Source organism: Sitophilus oryzae, unplaced genomic scaffold, assembly GCF_002938485.1.
Source record: "Sitophilus oryzae breed Bouriz unplaced genomic scaffold, Soryzae_2.0 scaffold_811_pilon_pilon, whole genome shotgun sequence".
Taxonomy (NCBI): Eukaryota; Metazoa; Arthropoda; class Insecta; order Coleoptera; family Curculionidae; genus Sitophilus; species Sitophilus oryzae.
Genome location: NW_022147430.1, coordinates 4,290,126 through 4,309,177, shown reverse-complemented (window position 1 = coordinate 4,309,177; position 19,052 = coordinate 4,290,126). Strand labels below are relative to the sequence as shown.

Sequence of the window (19,052 nt, the reverse complement as noted above, 5' to 3'; positions counted from 1 at the left end):
TTTCGTTTTGTTACTTGAAAAAATAAAAAAGTTATAGGGGGTGTGCCACTTATGAAACGCACCCGGTATAAGTATACCTAATACATAATCTGTGCTATTAAGAACATTCTAACAAAATAAACCAAGTAACAATCAAACTTTAAAATAAACGGTAAAAATAAACGTCTTTAGTTTAGCTAACAATTGAAAATCATGAAAATAAGGGACAACAAACGGCAACGTTGTTGGGTGCCCGAGTAGACTAGTAGGACGTAGACGCTAGGTCAAGTTTATGGTTCAAGTTACGAGGCAAGTTTCACTTATCTATGGTTTAATTTAATAACCTTGGTCCCTGAGAATTGTTAACCTAGAAATAATATTTTCTGTCGTTTTGTCGAGTTAGAATAACCAGCTCTGTTACATTATCTTTTATTTTTTTTTAGCGGCTAATGGTCAACAGTTTACCCTTCCAGTTTCGAACTTACAAAACTTGCAACAAGTTAGGACAGTCGGAAATCTTGGTGGACTCGGTAGTATTATACAACTACCGAATATCCAAACTATGCCAACAATTCAAAATATTCCAGGTAATTGTATTTAATTTATAATGATATGAATTTATTTGAATATAATCTAAAATTTCTTTTAACTAGATATAAATATTATAATCCATGAAATATTTTTGTTGTTTGAATTTTAAAATAATATAAACTATAAACAAAGGAAAAGAAGGAAGACTCATATCAATAGAAGATTATTTTCCTTTATCTATGCTCATATCGTCGTTGTTGACAAAAATATGAAAACAAATTTAATATAAATATTGGATAATTATTGGAAAAACTGGAAATCGTCCGATTTTCACCAAAATTGGTATATACCATATCACTATATTTTCATTATATTATAGTTTATCTAAAAGCCACACTTGATTGTGGATAAAAAAATGTCCAAAATTTTACTGCAAAACACTTTTCTTAACAAAATAACAAAGAAAATTGAAACCACAAATCACATACACAAGAAGAAGTGCGAGCGCCTTGCTAAATATTGGAAAGTGAAATTGACGTTTAAATTTGCCACTGTTGACAAGTCTACTGCTACTAGCGCCCCCAATTTCGCTTGTGGAACTACGGACTAAATTGTCACGCATGGCGGGAAGTTTAAAAAAATAAAAAAATTTATTTCTTCATTTATTTTTAATTATGACATACACAAAAAATACACCATTTTTTAAAAATATGTTTAATATCAATATCAAATATACAACAGAAATTAATTTCACCACAATAAATTAATAAAATTAAAAGAATAATGTTACAAGTAGATCAAGAGACAAAATTAATTATAACAAAACTGAAAAAAATGTCGTCATAGATGGCTTAGAAATAAAAAAGATATATCATAATTTTGAAAGTAAAATTATATGGGAAATGTCTTCGATCATCATTTTAAGCCAACTGGACGATTATTTCAAACATACAAGCTGAGTTCGTTCATAGTGCTCTGAGAAATCTAGATAAACAAAGAATAATAAATTAAAAGTATTCCAGGGGAAAGGAGAGGAAAAACCTGTATCGTCTCTGATATCTGTCAGGGTATTGTTGAAAGTGTCATATTTTTGCTCGAAGTTTTCAAGTCGATCAAAAAGATGACATTTACAACAATACTTTGCCGTAACTTTCACAAATATCAGAGAGAGTACATACAGGTATTGCCTCTCTTTTCCTCTGGGATGCTTTATATCTGTTGTTCTTTGTTTATCTATATTTCTCAGAGCATAATGCCGAACACGACTACAGTATACAATAATTTCAATATCCTAAGTGGAAAGAAAAAAGATCACCTTTCTGTTTTGTACTATGGTCCCTTTCTTCCGATGGCTCATCTCGTTGATATTTAGGAAGGTATCCATAAAATATATATTTTACTATCGGTCCTGGCATGAAAAAATATAAAATTCAATTTGATTTGATGATCCTTTTCTGTCACCTATATCAGGAGAATGACAATGAGCATGTTAAGATGAAAAAAAAAGTTTATCAACACTTACCTACACGTTTGTCCGAGGAGTTTTATCAAAAACCTATATTTGCCTAAATAATTTATGTATTAAATTTGCAAAGCAAAATGCAGCGTGTAAACAAAAGAAATAAAATGGCGACAAGTCAACGTCAACGACCCGACAAGGAGAAAAGTGGTGTTCGAATAACAAATTATGGTTCACCAAAAATTGTTTTTGTCTCCTTTCAACGCACACTTTAGAAAGAAAAAGAGATGAACTGTAATACTGAAAGAACGTCAAGGTTTAATCTGTCACTCTTGTCAATCCTAGAATCCTAGAAAATCGCTTGTAGTCAAGTTTTCATTGCCAGTTCTCCCATAAGAAGTGTCATCCACCTGATTGAAACCATATGGAGGTTTGACATTTCATATATCCTTCTTTTTCTCTCCTATGCTATGAGAGAGACAAATATATTCTAGATCTAATCTAGAAATTTGAAAATTACAACGTTGCCAGAGAGAGAGAGAGAGAGAGAATTTCATATTAATATTTCTTTAAAGATTTAATTTAATTATGATCTCTTGATTTTTTAGGTCTAGGTAATGTTCAGGTGATTACACAACCGACCCAACCGCAACTAGCTGTAGGGCAACATATTCAGCAAGACCCCAATGACCCTAACAAATGGCAAATAATACCTCAAGTAACAGCAACAGCCGCTGCCCAACAGCCAACTCAGGTATAATACCACGCACTATTATGCGTATAATGCAGTAATTTATAATAGTAAGTTTATAATTTATTTTGTACTCTGATTAGGTTGCAACGTCTATTAGTGTTAGTACGGTGGAAGCAGCACCAGTGACTTCACCTTCGGCTTCGGATCCTAACCAAGGTGAACAAAAGCCAAGACTCAGAAGAGTAGCTTGTACTTGTCCTAATTGCCAAGAAGGGGAAAGACAACCAGATAGAAAGAAACAACATATTTGTCATATACTTGGATGTAACAAAGTATATGGAAAAACGAGTCATTTAAGGGCGCATCTAAGATGGCATACCGGTGAACGTCCTTTCGTTTGCAGTTGGCTATTGTGCGGGAAACGTTTTACCAGATCAGACGAATTACAAAGACATACACGAACGCATACTGGAGAGAAGAGGTTCCAATGCCACGAATGTAACAAAAAGTTTATGAGATCTGATCATCTCTCAAAGCATTTGAAGACCCACCAAAAGCAGAGACTAATGGTAAGATTTTCTTTTCAAAATCGAGATCGATTGACGTAATCATTTATTTTCTATTATTTATTATCAAGGAGCCTTGGAAAAAAATTGATTATCTAATGTTTTTCATGTTTTCCCTGGCTGGTTACGCACAAATCGTATTTTTAATCATATCTCAATTAATCTTTTTCAAATGAAATGACGGTGGTTTATTAGCATATTTGGTAAAGGCATTTTTTACGAATAATTTGGTATAGTATTTCCAGTCAATTAAATGTACTGAGACTCTTAATTCCCTTGTCCCGATGATGCCGACAAAGGCGCATTAAAAATTAAGAGTCCCAATCTATTCAAACCTTAGATCTTATAAACTTCGTGGATAAAGCTATGCTCAAATACGTTTAAAATAAAACGTATTTGGCTATGCCATATGTATATTACACACGACTTTGTTTACGGGACTTTCACATGCATTTTTCTATTTATTTCTTTCCAGAATAAGATTATCGTATAAACCTATCCTTCTCTCTGAATACGCTACTGAACATGCGTAGAATGATATTAGACATGAATTTTAACTTGGAGCGTTTTTTCTCTGTGTTGACAACAATTACTAAATATTGTATAGACCATTAAAACTTTTTAATCAAGATATAACTGATACATGCATTTATTATTTTGAAAATATTTGTCATATTATTTCAATATACTTTTTATTAGTGATGGGAAAAAACGATGACTTTCAATAATCGAGTACCTACTCCAGTTTCAAGCGATTTCAATAATCGAGCGATCACTCTAATGAACTTGTTTTTTTGTTTATATACCGTCATTGAACTATCGCTAAGCAAGTTACTGTGGAGCAGTTCGTGAAGAGTCAGGCTAGGAAGCGAGAGACCGGAGTTCGAATCTCGGCCGGGGCGCCGCGCCGCGCCGGGGCATAACTTTTTTATTTAATTTTTTAAATACTGTTGTATTCTGTAGTTTATTTTTGTAGTATAAAAAAGGAACTATTTATTCTGTTATTTTTTAATCTCCGGTATTAATATAAATTGATTGTTGGTACAATACCCCATTTAATATAAAATAATATTCTACTTTTTGAAATGTATCGGGCCCTAATTGTACCTAAAAGTAATATATTTTTACAGTGATATACCATATTGTAAACTATTTAATATTTCAGTCACTTAAAAAGTTAATTTGTATTGAATAATTGCCTATTAAAGGAAATTTGAGCTATAACCCTTGATGGGCATATTCTGGGTATGCAAGTACTTCCTTTAAATTTTGGGTTTCGTTCAACCTATTTATTCTCAAAACCTGAAACATCTACATATAAAAAGAAGCACAGGTAATAATACACCCTAATAATAAATAATATAATTTTCACCCTTGGAATTACTTCTATTACAATTACAATATATTCATCTGCATTGGCATTTTCTACATTTCGATTGGAAACAATCAACTTCCCAACATTTTTAAATGATGTAACAATTCCTCTTGTGGTTACTTTTCCATAGATATCCTCATCTCTGCCCCCATAAACATCGCAAACTAAAAACCTAATAAACAATTTTATACCGAATACCGTGAAGCGGGGTGACTGCCCAATTCTGAATTTTAAATCGTGTTTATTTCAAAAATTGTTGTATTTTCTCAAATGCGCATGGTCTATGCTATAAGTGGGTAAATAAAGACAACACAACAATAATACGCTTTTTTGTTTATTAAACAAATATATATATATATAAATAAAGTATAAAACTGGATGGGCAAGAGTTAGTTGCTTATATGGGGTGTCTTTGCCCTCTTCCTTATTCTTATTGATAGACCAAAGCCACCCCATTTAAAAGCATAATTACGTAAAATATGCGTCATCACCCTCAATATTATAACGAACTTCTGCATAATACTTACCTCAATATAGCGTGGTTAACTATTGCAGCCACGTAGAAGTTTGAAACGCAGAAAATAGGCTTTAAAAACAGATTTGGCTTCACAGCACTGTAACTGCTACATCACAACTGACGGCAAGCGTTTAGCGACGTTCCGATACGTGAGGCGCCTCCACCCATAATTTACCGATAACACATAACGCGTTCTTTTCAAGTAGTGGCTACGGCTACGTCTAACATATTTTCGGACGGAATTTGGAAAAGTCCCCCAAGAGGTAAAGTCACCCCATTTTACGGTATAGAAATAAATTTAGTATTCTTACCTATTATCGTCCAAATGCATGTTAATAGATAATTAATATTTTGGATTTTTGTCTTTTATTTTTAAATATATTTTTGGAACCGCTGGTTTTAGTAATTTTCAGCGTTCTTCTTTTCCAAGCTACCTCTGACGCCGTCTTTTTATACGATCGTATTGTACCGTATGATCGAAAAAAGAAACGGCGTCCAGTTGGCTGGGAAATGACAATCGATTACATTTCCCATATAAATTTACATTTAAAATGTCAGCGATCTTCATTTCATAGCCATCGCTGACGCCTTTTTTTTCGATCACACGGTATTATCGCATTAAATTAAAATTATATTGACAAGTTGATACAGGGTGTTTCAAAAAACATGTGCCATCTCTCGTGGGGAGATTCCTCACGTAAAAATAAGATTTATTTTTCATATTAACATAGGTCCGATTCTCTTTTGTTTCGTAGATACAGAGTGTTAGTCTTAATATTTTTTCGATTTACTATAATTTTCTTCCAGGTACTTTTAGCGTTTCGAATGAATTTTTGGGGGTAGAAGTTACTATAAATGCGACATATTTTAAAGCTAAAAAAGTGTACATATCTACCAGGGACGTGCATACGGATTATCACTGGAATATTTATCTAAAAAAAGCATATGCGCCACTGACTTTTTCTCTTTTGTTAGCGAAATACTGTAAGCATTTTAATGCCGACTAAAGGTCTGTTCCCAGAAGAATCCCTGACTAGTCAGCACGTTTCTCATTGGTTAAAATGCGTAGAAACCTGATTGTTAGTCAGGTTTCTACGCATTTCAACCAATAAGAAACGCGCTGATTGTTAGTCAGGTTTAACTTTGATTGTTAGTCAGGTTTCTACGCATTTCAACCAATGAGAAACGCGCTGACTAGTCAGGGATTCTTCTGGGAACAGACCTTAAAAGTCGTCTCTTGATATTTTGTCAATTTCGGCGTCTTTGATGAGATAAACACAATTTTATTAAGTTGCCTTGATCCAATAAGTCTAATAGCAACCTTAAACATTTTTAATATAATTAACTTGCGAAACTTTTAAATAAGTACTCGTTGATTCCTCATCAATATGAAAAAAAGTTCCTATGAACATGGGTATGGAAATGCATAGTTTTAGAGTTACAGGATGTTAAATTTTTTCAAATTAGATTTTTTGTATTAATTATCTTAAATACCTTTATTTTTTATTTGAAATTGCTGTAGGTTGGACTAATAGTAATAATAACTAATAGGAATAATATTTAATAATAAAATATGTAATTTATTAATTTTAATTTTATTAATTGTGATTGATAAAATTGTGTTTATCTCATCAAGGAGGCTGAATTCGACAAAATATCAAGAGATAACTTTTAATTGGCGTTACACGATCTTTATATCAACCCTGTATATTATTACATTTTTAGTTTCTACGATTAAAATAAAGGTAAATTTGATTAAGGTTTATTATACTTAAACCTTATCGTTTTTGAAATATTTTCAATTTTGTGAAATTGCAGTAAAAATTTTAAGGCTTCATTTCTCCAAGGGTATCAAAGTTTTTAATACTAAATATTTACTGAAGTTTATTTACTGATCAGTTATTGTGTTGCAATAATAGAAATAATACTACCTTATACAGAGTGTCTAAAAATGTATTTTAAATAATTATTATTATTACTATTCAAACGGCAATAACTTGTTTAATTTAAATGGAACACCCTGTATATTTTACGAGAATCAGATGCACAATTTAATTGTCTATCAAATTATATTATACCATTTTTTACCTATCTCTTTAAGTTTCCGTAGAAAATGCATTTTCTTGTAATTTAGAACTTATTTATCAATATGGACTATTGACATTTTAGATTATTTTTAAAGATGTACCAAATTTTTAAAGAGTACAGATACTAATATTGTCGTATAATTCGTTTATTTCATTAAAAAATAAAAAAAACTGTTTAAATATTTGTTAAAGAGGATCAATTAATATGATTCCAGTATTGAAACTACATTTACTGACTGTTTGCGTTGATTAATAATAATTGCTCCAAATACTAAAAAACTGAATTTTGTATGGGCATTAGACAGTGTGATAAAAAGTAACACCTTAAAAATGATATTTCATTTTTTAATAAATGCTTATTTATAACAACAGAGACTTTAATTTGATAACTTATTATATTGATTTCTGACTCAAATCCACATTTATTTATAATAATTTATTAACGAACACAATTAAGTATGTAATTAATTAGTATATGGGCGGAAATAATGGTGTTATATTTAATAAATGGTATACTCTTTTATAAAGATTTAAATAGTTTTCTTTTTGCATACAAATTTCTTTTTGCATACAACATACTGTTTTAGCAAAACGATAATATTACTAGCCTGTACATTTTGTACATTTGTTGCTTTAAAAACAATCTAAAATGTCAATATTCCATGGATATATTGATAAATGAGGTCTAAATTATAAGAAAATGCATTTTCTACGAAAACTTGAAGGGATAGGTAAAAAATGGTATAGTACAATTTGATAGACAATTTAATTGTGCATCTGATTCTCCTAAAATATACAGGACATTCCAGTTAAATTAAAGAAGTTATTGCCGTTTGAAGCTAATAATTATTTAAAATAAATTTTTAGACACTCTGTATAAGGTAGTATTACTTTTATTATTGCAACACAATAACTGATCAATAAATAAACTTCATTAAATATTTAGTATTAAAAACATTGATACCCTTGGAGAAATAAGCTTTAAAATTTTACTGCAATTTCACAAAATTGAAAAATATTTCAAAAACGGTAAGGTTTAAGTATAATAAACCTTAATCAAATTTACCTTTATTTTAATCGTAGAAACTAAAAATGTAATAATATACAGGGTGTTCCATTTAAAAAAATACAACTTTGATATTTTTTACTTATTTGGGACACTCTGTATCTTGTAAAAATATTTTTAAATTGTAGCTCTAATAGTCCTTCAACGAACCCCAAACTTACCATTTGTAAAAATCTCATCGTTTAGCTACAATACTCCGTGTCGTATGTGGTGAACAACCCTGTATAAAATATTTAACACTTATAGTAACTTTTACCCTCAAAATTTCATTCGAATCACTAAAAGTACTTAAAACAAAAAAATTCTAATAAATTGAAAGATTATTAAAATTTTAACACCCTGTATCTACAAAACAAAGCAGAATCGGACCCATGTTGATATGAAAAATAAATCTAATCTAATTTTTACGTAAGAACATGTTTTTTGAAACACCCTGTATAAATACTACAATATGATCTAAAAAACGGCATCACATGGCTATGAAATAAAGGCCGCTGTTATTTTATACGTAAAATTCTATGGGGAATGTGATCGATGTTGATTTCTAAGCCAAGTGGACGCCGTTTTTTTTTTATCATACGGTATTTATATTTATTTTTAATATTTTTTTTTGTAGCAGGACAAAGATCAAGAAGATGAAGACGTTTGGGCTGTAGAAGAATCTGAATCACAACAAGAAACTGAACAGAAACCCCAACCTGTTTGGATAACAGATAGCAAAAACAATATTAAATACGCCATAACGCATTTAAATTATGCCCAGGTATTTAATTTTCTTTAATTTAAAAATTGTGCTAATTTATTAAGTTATCATAATCAGGGTTGGGCAACGAGGCGTAGAAAATTGAGTTTCTAAGTGTATACAGGGTGGCGCACCTCATTCGCCTCGATTGATTATACGAAAAAAGGAAAGATGTAGAAACAAAATATTTTATAGGTATATGTAGGGAGTCAATGTGCATAATTTAAAATTATTTTGAAATATACAGGGTGTCTCAGAGTTAAGATCCATACCAAAGTTATATTTTACATACATTGCTTTTCAGAATTAATTCTTGTGCTGAGTTTAAAGGCAAAGAAATAAACTTTACTGAAAAATGTTAATACTTATTTATTAATTTATACAGAAAAATTTTTACCAAAAATTAGTTATTTATTTTAAGGATTTATTTTACATAAAAACTTTGTTATTTCAAATGCAATACCCTGTATTTTTTTAAATAAATCGAAGCAGATTAAAATGCTCTTTCAAACTATATTAGGGTTTCCTATACCTATCTATTTCAGATTTTGAATAAAAAGCGATTTTTAAATAAAATGGCAATCAAGATGGCTGGTATCGCCATGGCAGTTTTCTAGTGACAGTTACTAACTATTTTTAAAATCGACATTAGTTAGACTTTATTTAAATTTATACCAGTTTACTTTTATTTAATTGACCTACAATAGTTTAATAAATAATATTTATTTATTATTCTATCAAGAAAAACGAAGAAGTAGTTCTTTGTTTTATTTTATGATAACTTGTAGATATATGATTTTTTTATAAAAGAGCCAATTACGGCAAATTCAATTTCTTCACTTCCAACGACAGGTTTCTGCCTAATAGTTTTTTTATAAACTACACTACCAATTCTGCGAAATAGGAAATAGGACAAGTAGTTTTTCAAAGGAACGCTTATCAGGAATATTCCTATTTGGACATCTCTTGAGGCTAAGAAATAATTTTCCTCACAAAACAAAATCACTAGTAGGTAACATATATCCATTCGTTCCACCAGCAGATATGGCTTTATTTTTCATCATAAAATAAAGAATACTTACTTATTAAACTATTGTGGGTAAATTTTAGTAAACTGTTTAAATAATAATGTCCATACACTAATGTCGATTTTGAAAATAGTTACTAACTGTCAGTAGAAAATTGCCATGGCGATACCAGCCATCTTGATTGCAATTTTATTTAAAAATCGCTTTTTATTCAAAATCTGAGATAGATAGGGATATGAAACCCTAATATAGTTTGAAAGAGCATTTGAATCTGCTTTGATTTATTTAAAAAAATACAGGGTGTTGCATTTGAAATAACAAAGTTTTTATGTAAAATACTCGGTAAAATAAATCCGTAAAATAGATCACTACTTTTTGGTACCCCTGTATAAATTTAAGAAAACAATAACATTCTTCAGTAAAGTTTATTAACTCATTATAACTCAGCACAAGAATTGATTCTAAAAAGTAATGTACAGGATGTTGATAATTAATTCTCTTGTAGCATGCATATTTATATATCTCAAAAACCAATGATTTTAAACATATTTCACCCTTATAATAAATGCCTTTTTTGGGCCCAAGAATCCAAAAATGAAATAAAATACCGGGTGTGTGTGTTCCATAAGAAAAAATATAACTTTGGTATGGATCTTAGTTCTGACACACCCTGTATATTTCAAAATAATTTTAAATTGTGCACATTGCCTCACCACATATACCCATAAAATATTTTGTTTCTACATCTTTCCGTTTTCGTATAATCAACCGAGGCGAATGAGGTGCGCCACCCTGTATATAAAAGTCCGTAGAAAATGTAAAATATGTAGAATATTAAGTAGAAATTGTATAAAATCCGAGAACAGGTACAGAATTAATTTTGTATCTTTAAAGCCGCTTTTTTCACTTTAGAAGTTTCTTCCTTGATTTTAAAACTTGCTGTTAAAACTGTAATATGTGTGGGCGCGTTATCTGTCAATTCTGTGACGGTACTAACTCCTTGAAGATATAAGAGACAGTAATCAATCTGAAGGCTATTAGAATATTTTTTTATTTAATCTAAAGACCGTACAGAAAAGTCTGATTTTTATAAGTTTTTGTTATCCCTTTTCTTTAATTTTACCCTAGAAAGCTTGTGGTTTCATAAACTATATGCATCTAATAATAATTATTGTAGTTTGTAGTTCTTACTCTCATTATCTTAGATATTATCTTTTTTTTATTGCTGTGTTTAAAGTCTTACCAAAGTTTACAGAATTACACAGAATTATTCTGTAAACTTTGATTTTCCTATTGAAAACTTTTTTGTTAGACGTAAAACATACTATAGCAACTATAACTTCCACTATACAGGACATTCACTATATAGTTTCGACTATACAGGGTGTCCCAGAAATAAGTGCAAATATTTTAACTGGTAGTATAGTTCAACCCCAGAAACACGCCTATGAGGTTTTTTTGCGAAAAAAAAATGTTGAAAATTTAAAATTTTTCTTGACATTTTCCGGGAAATTTGAAAAAACTTTTTAGTGCCACTTGTTTATTCACCCTACGGTGTATCTAAACCTTGCAGTGTTGCAACCTCCTATGTTCTCCTATGTTCTCAACTCAAAAAATTAGGAATGTTAAATTTAATCCCTTATCAGTGCTCATTATTAATAATTATAGAAAAAAAACACATTAATTATTTTTAGTACTTACCCTTTCAATGAAAACTTAACAAAAACCACTGAAAATTAACTAAAACATTACGTTTATGACGTTTACGAAAATCTTTGTTATGCTGCAAAATAACTTTATTTCGGAATAAATTTAATAAAATGATTCATATTATTCACAATCAGGTCACAAAAAGAAATTCCTAAAATGTTTATCGTAATATAGAATTCAATTAATAATCGATTCATTTTTGTTTTGTTTGTTTTCTTTCATGTTTCTCTCTTTTATTTGAACCACTGTTTTACAAAACACCTTGAAAGCGCACATTACTGTGTATACACAATAAATGTTGAGAATTATTGAATCTTATTACTTTACGAACTACTTTCAATCTAAGAAAATACATGTTTCACTCAACAATTATTGACAACGTATTTTGTTTTTTCGCTATTTTTTCGATGTATTTCGACAATTCCATCGACAGCCTAACCGTCAGACAAGAACTGCCGCGTGTGAACTGGTCCTTTGAGTCGCCGGTCGCCGCGCCGTCGTGGCGGGCTTGCGTCAGACGACGATGTTAAGCAACGTTGCCGTAGTTACAACAATTTCAAATTCAAGACATTCGAAGCAATCAAATTCGTATTACATTTTTTAAATAAAACAGAAACATGAAAGGAAATAAACAAAACAAAAATGAATTGATTATTCGTCGGGCTGTTTTCGATGTATTGAATTCTGAATTACGATAAACATTTTAAAAATTTCTTTTTTGTGACCTTATCAATAACCAATTCATTTGTGTTTTGTTTGTTTCCTTTCATGTTTTTCTGTTTTATTTTTAAAATTTAATAAGAATTTGATTGCTTCGAGTGTCTTAAATTTGAAATTGTTGAAACTACGGCAACCTCGCATGACGCAAGTTCGACACGGCGGCGCGACAAAGGAGCAGTTACCAGTTACCAGTGATGCGCCGCTCTCTTGGCCGACGGCCGACGCGACGGTTGGGCTGTCAATGGAATTGTTGAAATACATAGAAAAAATAGCCAAAAAACAAAATACGTATTTAAAATTGTTGAGTGAATCATGTATTTTCTTAGATTGAAAGTAGTTCGGAAAGTGGCGGTAAGAGACAATAATTCTCAACATTTATTCATTCAGAAAGGTATTCAAAGTAATGTGTGCTTTTCAAGGTGTTTTGTAAATCAGTGGTTCAAATTGTGATAAGGCCTATATGAAAATAATGTGTTAAAAATGGGGACTGTTATTTTAGTAGTTATTATAATAGCATGTACAAGTAAAGCAGCACAGTGAAGTATATTTTAGTTAAGTGTATATCGAAAAAGAGAACTGTCACAGTTACATCGATCTGTCATAAGTATCTTTTTTAATGTTGGGTAAGTTTTTTAATTTAACTTTTTTAACACATTTTTTAACACATTATTAAACATTTAACTTTTAATTTATTTTATGTAATATCACAATCTTAAAAATGTAATGCATTTCTGCAAACTCCTCAGGTGTTGTCATTTTATGACTTACTTTTAACATATACTTTCTTGTCCCTATGGCAACACAGTGCGTCGAATTAACTGAAATCCGGGCTTGATCCGGGTAATTGGATGTAGTTAGCGATATCTGCCGGCGGTTCTCAAAATGTTGCGATTATTTTTTTAAATTTTCAAAGTTAAATAACTCGGTTATTTTCAATTTATTTTAAAAATGGTAAAGAGAAAATATATTTATTTTGACCAGATCTACCACCCCTTAAAATATCTGCACTCATTTCTGGGACACCCTGTATAGTCCCAGAAATAAGTGCAAGTATTTTAAGGGGTGATAGATCTCGATAAAAGAAACATATTTTCTCTTTATCGTTTTTCAAATAAGTCCAAAATAACGGAGTTATTTTACTTTGAAAATTTCAAAAAAAAATATTTTTTGCTAGATTTTGAGAACCACTGGATCTTTTCTGGATTTTCTTTCTTGTAAATTTAATCTAATACCTATGTTGCCATATTATCAAGAAATTATGTTTTTTAACTAAAAACTAAAAAAAAATCCAAAAAATTTCGAATTTTCAATTTTTTTTTTCGCGAAAAAAACCTCATATGCGTGTTTCTGGGGCTGAACCAAAGACATCTAAATGGGTAGACAGAACACTCAATTTTTTAGAATCATACATGGTTTGACACTTTTATGAGAGTTAAAAAGAGATGGGTACATAAATATGACAACACGGTTGAATTTCGTCTATCCTTCTGTCATTTGGCTCTATCAGTGGCGTGACGTTTTTTTTTATCTAAAATTGATGACTTTTATCAAAAATTGATTGTGATTGCCTCTGACCAATTTTCCATTATAACTAGTTGTGCCTGAGGTCTTAACTGAGGGTAACTCTAATTTCACAATCGAAAGCGCCAACATATATGAAAATATACGTATTTTTGTAATAATCTACTTATAACTAAAAGTATCTAAATACGCTACTGTAAGCATGGCTAAAGGTAAAAAAACGTAATGACACTTACCGTCGAAATATCAATTCCGGGTTAGAATAGTCCAAGGATACTATAGAGATAAGGATAGTTCGGATTCCTATCTTCCTGCACTGTCAGTTTCTTTACGTCATCTACTGACCGAGTTGAAGTTGGCGCTAAAGATTTTAGACAGTGACAGTTATTTTTGCATTTGACGGACGAGCGCACAGTGCGTTGGTAGATAAATTTAGCGGGACAAAAGCGTTTGGTTAGAAATAAGCTAAAAAATGTGTACTGATAACAATAAATAGTAGACATTCCAATTGATACAAAAATGCATGAATATTCTTTGTATTTCGATACATTTGTATCAACCAAATTTGGTCGTTTTCTGCTCAGCAAGGCAGAGATCATACGAAAACAAAATATTTACAAGTGCTTATACATTTTATTAGAAAGCCAGATAATGTTGAAGATTGCCAAAGGTATGTACTTTTCTACTGTACGTATATTATTTGTTAAAACCCTTCGTGCCTTTGTTCTGCAGATATCAAACTTTCACTTTTTTTTCAAATATCGATATATTGAATGATGTAGATCTTTTGAGTTACCAATAGTTACTAACACAGGTAGTCACAGTCACAGGGAGTTCAAGCTTAACAGGTGAATGCCCAAAAAGATTCATTTCAATCGGATAGTATAAAAACAAAACAACTCCATCAAAAGGCACTGAGTTTAAAAAATTGTCTTAGATACTTACTATATATGAATTTACAATTACTGAGTGTTAAAATTAAAATTAAAATATCTATCATATTTATTATTTTCAAAATAAAATATATTTTTTAAAAATAAATTATAGAGTGTCACAAGATTACAAATTAATTAAAAAAAAAACTGCTAAAGAGTTTTTTGATGTCATAATTTTAGGTATTTGGCAATAGTTTACAATACGGTTTTTGTGTGTCATGTACGAATAATATCATAGTTTTATTATCTTGTATTTATTTATTAATAAATTAAGTTGTTAATAAATAAATAAATTTAACCATATAGTTGCTATATATTAGACCATTTGCTACGTTCTTAGATTTTAAGTCCCAAACATTGCTCTTGAGATTTTGTCCTGCTAGAATAACCATCCGCCGCACTGTAGAGCGCTGGTCAGCGCGTGACGTAGCATTCCACGGCGACTACGAGAGCGGAGATTTGACGCGATCGAACAGTCCTTTAGAATATATACAGTCCTTGAGAATAGTCCACCTTTTTACAAACTACGCACTGGCGAGCCATCGCAGATAGTTAAAGGCTACTTCAAATAGTTTTCTTTGCAATAAACTTACTAATAATTATTAGAAAGTTGTTCAAAAGCTACAAACATTTTCAACTACCGCAGAAAACTCACAACTGCACGCTGTCAAATATAAGTTGAACGAAAACAAATGAAAACGTTAAATGTCAGCGTAATTCCTACAGATTTCGACAGTTTCGTAGTAAAGATGAATCCACAGCGATGTCGCTAGTTGTCATTGTAATTTCCAAACCAAACCAAACCAAACCAATGAATAAGGAATAAAAGGAAGGAGGGTTTCCGTCATAGACAGGAGACCTACTGGTTGTTGCGATGACTAAAGAATATAAGGACATGTAACGCCCCTATACGGTCTGCAGCAAAATTTGTAACCTTAGAGACCTTTCTTTTGATGGCAAACAATGAATCATCATTTGGTCACCAGCGACAATTTTAGCGATTTTTAATAATTTGTGTGTAGTAAACTTTGTAGAAATTTTATTACAATGGTGATTAGTTGTTCAGCTTTCAAGTGTAAAAGCAGCAGCGATAAGAAAGAGCCAGGAGTTACGTTTCATAGGTAAATAAACAGTCCACTCCAACTTTTTAGCGTTTTCTTATTGAATTCGATAATTATTTTTCAATTTGAATTGACATCTATATGTACTTGATATGTGCTATACGTCAATACTAGTTTTGTACCTTTTGTTAACATTTTAATACGTTTTTCCGTAATTAATTAGGATGATACACCATAGGCTTAGTCAAAACAATTATCAAAAAATATAAATATTGCTTCAAACAGCTAGGTTAAAAAAAATATGTGCCACGGCACTGTTTGGTGACATCGGCACAATTTGCTCTCGGGTGTTATTTGTCCTTGGATTCTTTAGTCATTGGGTTGTTGCATATGGCGCCGAAGCGTTTCCGGATGCCAGTGGCGTAACATGAAAATATATTAATTACCTACTTAAATACCTACAAATTTTGTAAAAAATAAACGCCAATACACATTTTTTGAACAAAACAAAATAATATTAACTAAACAAAACTAGAAAAAGTAGTTTTTATATTATATTTTTTATTTATTATATTTTATATATTTATATTTATCAGTCACAAGCAAATAAAAATTAATATTTAGTCCACAGTCATAATTTAGTAAAAATTCAAGATTTTCCTGGGGGGCGCACATCATAACGAGGGTAGGCCCTGTATCTACGGGCCCCCATGTTGTTACGCCTATGCATGTCCGACATGAACCAAAGGCTGTCATCACTGTCATCAGAGGTTTTCCAATATGGCGACTTCCGTCCCCGTTTCTTCTGCAGGTGAAATATAGAAAGCCTCCTTCCTTTTTATTCTTTATTCAATGGTAATTTCCCTAATATAATTTAATTAGAAAACTAACAATAATTTCAAAGGTATAATCCTGGCACAATCTATGTATATTAATTATAGTTGTATACCTATACAAATACTTAGTTTAACGTTTCTATAGGTACCCAAACAGCATTGATAACATTTGGAACTCGAACCGTATTCTATCACATACCTACATATAATAAATTGTTTTGTTAGGTTTGAACTATACTACCAGTTAAAATGCTTGCACTTATTTTTGGGACATCCTGTAGTGTGTCTAACAAATCAAGGAAGATTTCGACAGACGACATCCAAAAAATGACAGAAAATACGATATGCCTATGAATTATAATGACACAACAGTCTCTGTCACGGATGTTCCCGTTGTAACTTGACTATTTAAAATAATATGAAAGTTAATAGTTATATTTATTATTATATTTCTTGTACTAATCGTTGTGATTAAAGTATTTGAAATAAATAAAAACTAAAGAATACGGCTTAAGGAGGACGCGCACTGAAGGGGTATCGGCGCGAGCGAACGACACGTCCGGTCGGAAAGTCGATGGTAGCCGCGCACTGGAATCGCACGATCGACGGTCGAGGGTACGCCACCAGCATATATTTGAACATAGACGAGGAGAAGTTTATTCAAATTTAGTCAAATTCATTCGGTATTTCAAAAAATTATAAAGTATTATTACTATGTATATTTTTATGCAACTTTCTATATTTTATGATTTATGTTGGAAATTAATATTATTTAGATCTTAACCAAAAACACATTAATGTATTTAGATCCTGTGTTAGATCTTAAAAAACCACATAAAATTAGTGAAATAGAGTGGAAGATGGGGATAAAAAATACTACATTACTCTTGGCTTGACCGATTTTAACAAATTTGGTGTCATTCAAAAGGGTTTAATTTGTTCTTTAAAAACAAAGCTAGATATGAAAAATAGTCAAATAAAACTTCTATTTTTAGTTTTTTAATCTAAATAAGTGTCATTACAAACATTTATAAAATAATTTTATATACTGTTACGGATTCCGTGGGTCCACTATTTAAACTCACGATAAAATACTTAACGAATTTATTTGTTTCACTCTGTACACACAACTTATACTATTTACAACACAACTTATGCAACTACTATTACTCTAACGGTATTTCGCGGTATTTTCAAACTTCAGACTTCAGACTATCTTCAGACTTGTCCAACTGTCAAAGCGCGGGTCTTATATACCCCCTGGCGATGGTTTCTGGAATTTTCTAAAGAATTCTATAATTTTCTTTTACTTTCTGGCGAATGCGCCAGGTTCCTCAATGCACGTTGCGATTATTTAGCAGTATGCAGTTATGCAACCAGTAATACACCTTGACAATACTATATACAGGCCGGACCACTGTAGTAGTAACATAGGCAGAACCGGACGAATTAGCGTATACCCGTCCGCCGGATAAAAAGCAGGCGAAAAATGCGATAAAATAAAAATAGGTAGACATGTGATAAGAATGTTTCAGAATTTGTATTTATTCGTGTTTTAATAGCCAAAACGGATACATAGATTCTCGAGACAGTTCTCGTGTAAAATTTATTTTTTAAGTAAAATAATGGATGTTTACGAAGTTCGTGAGAAAATTCAAATTTTAAAATTGTATTTCCAAAATAGGTTTTATCGGAATATACAAACAATTTTTCCACAAACTTTTGTAAATAGGCCAATTCCATCTTTACCTACTATATCAAGTTATTAATAATTTTGAAACACATGGGTGCGTGTTCCCACAAAAACACAAAAAGCCTGATGAATATTTGAACAATACTTTTCTCAACCGTTTAATTAGTGGACATGGAACTATTTTGTGGCCCGCTAGATCACCAGACTTTTCTCCCAATGATTTCTTTTTGTAGGGTTATGTAAAATCCAAAGTGTATGGTCATAATAGGAAAATAAAAACAGTAAATCACCACAATACACCAAAACACTTTTACTTTTGGATGCGCGTTTCGCTAACCATGTTAGCATCATCAGCAGATGATTATAAACTAAAGTACAATCTACAAGTTGAGCGTTTATATACTCGCTCAGTGGGCACCGAGTGGCCGTGGCAAAATCTAGCCAACCGAGTCAGAGCCAACTGAGCGTAACAGTTAGATTTCCGCCACTAGAGTAGTAGGAACAAAGAACTTGAAGGAATTGGACCGTTGAC

The 19,052-nt window shown here is 31.2% G+C and overlaps 1 protein-coding gene across 3 annotated transcripts in view; it reads left to right on the top strand.

The window, feature by feature from the left end:
• Positions 1-19,052, top strand: part of LOC115889172 (transcription factor Sp4-like) — a 63,350-nt gene that overhangs the window by 40,746 nt on the left and 3,552 nt on the right. For 2 of the 3 annotated variants that reach the window (XM_030909128.1, XM_030909126.1), the window contains exons 7-10: positions 423-566; positions 2,578-2,723; positions 2,804-3,232; positions 8,891-9,037. In XM_030909128.1, the coding sequence (XP_030764988.1) occupies positions 423-566; positions 2,578-2,723; positions 2,804-3,232; positions 8,891-9,037 (866 nt within the window). The remainder of the gene's footprint in view (positions 1-422; positions 567-2,577; positions 2,724-2,803; positions 3,233-8,890; positions 9,038-19,052) is intronic. The other variant, XM_030909127.1, reaches the window with a different exon arrangement.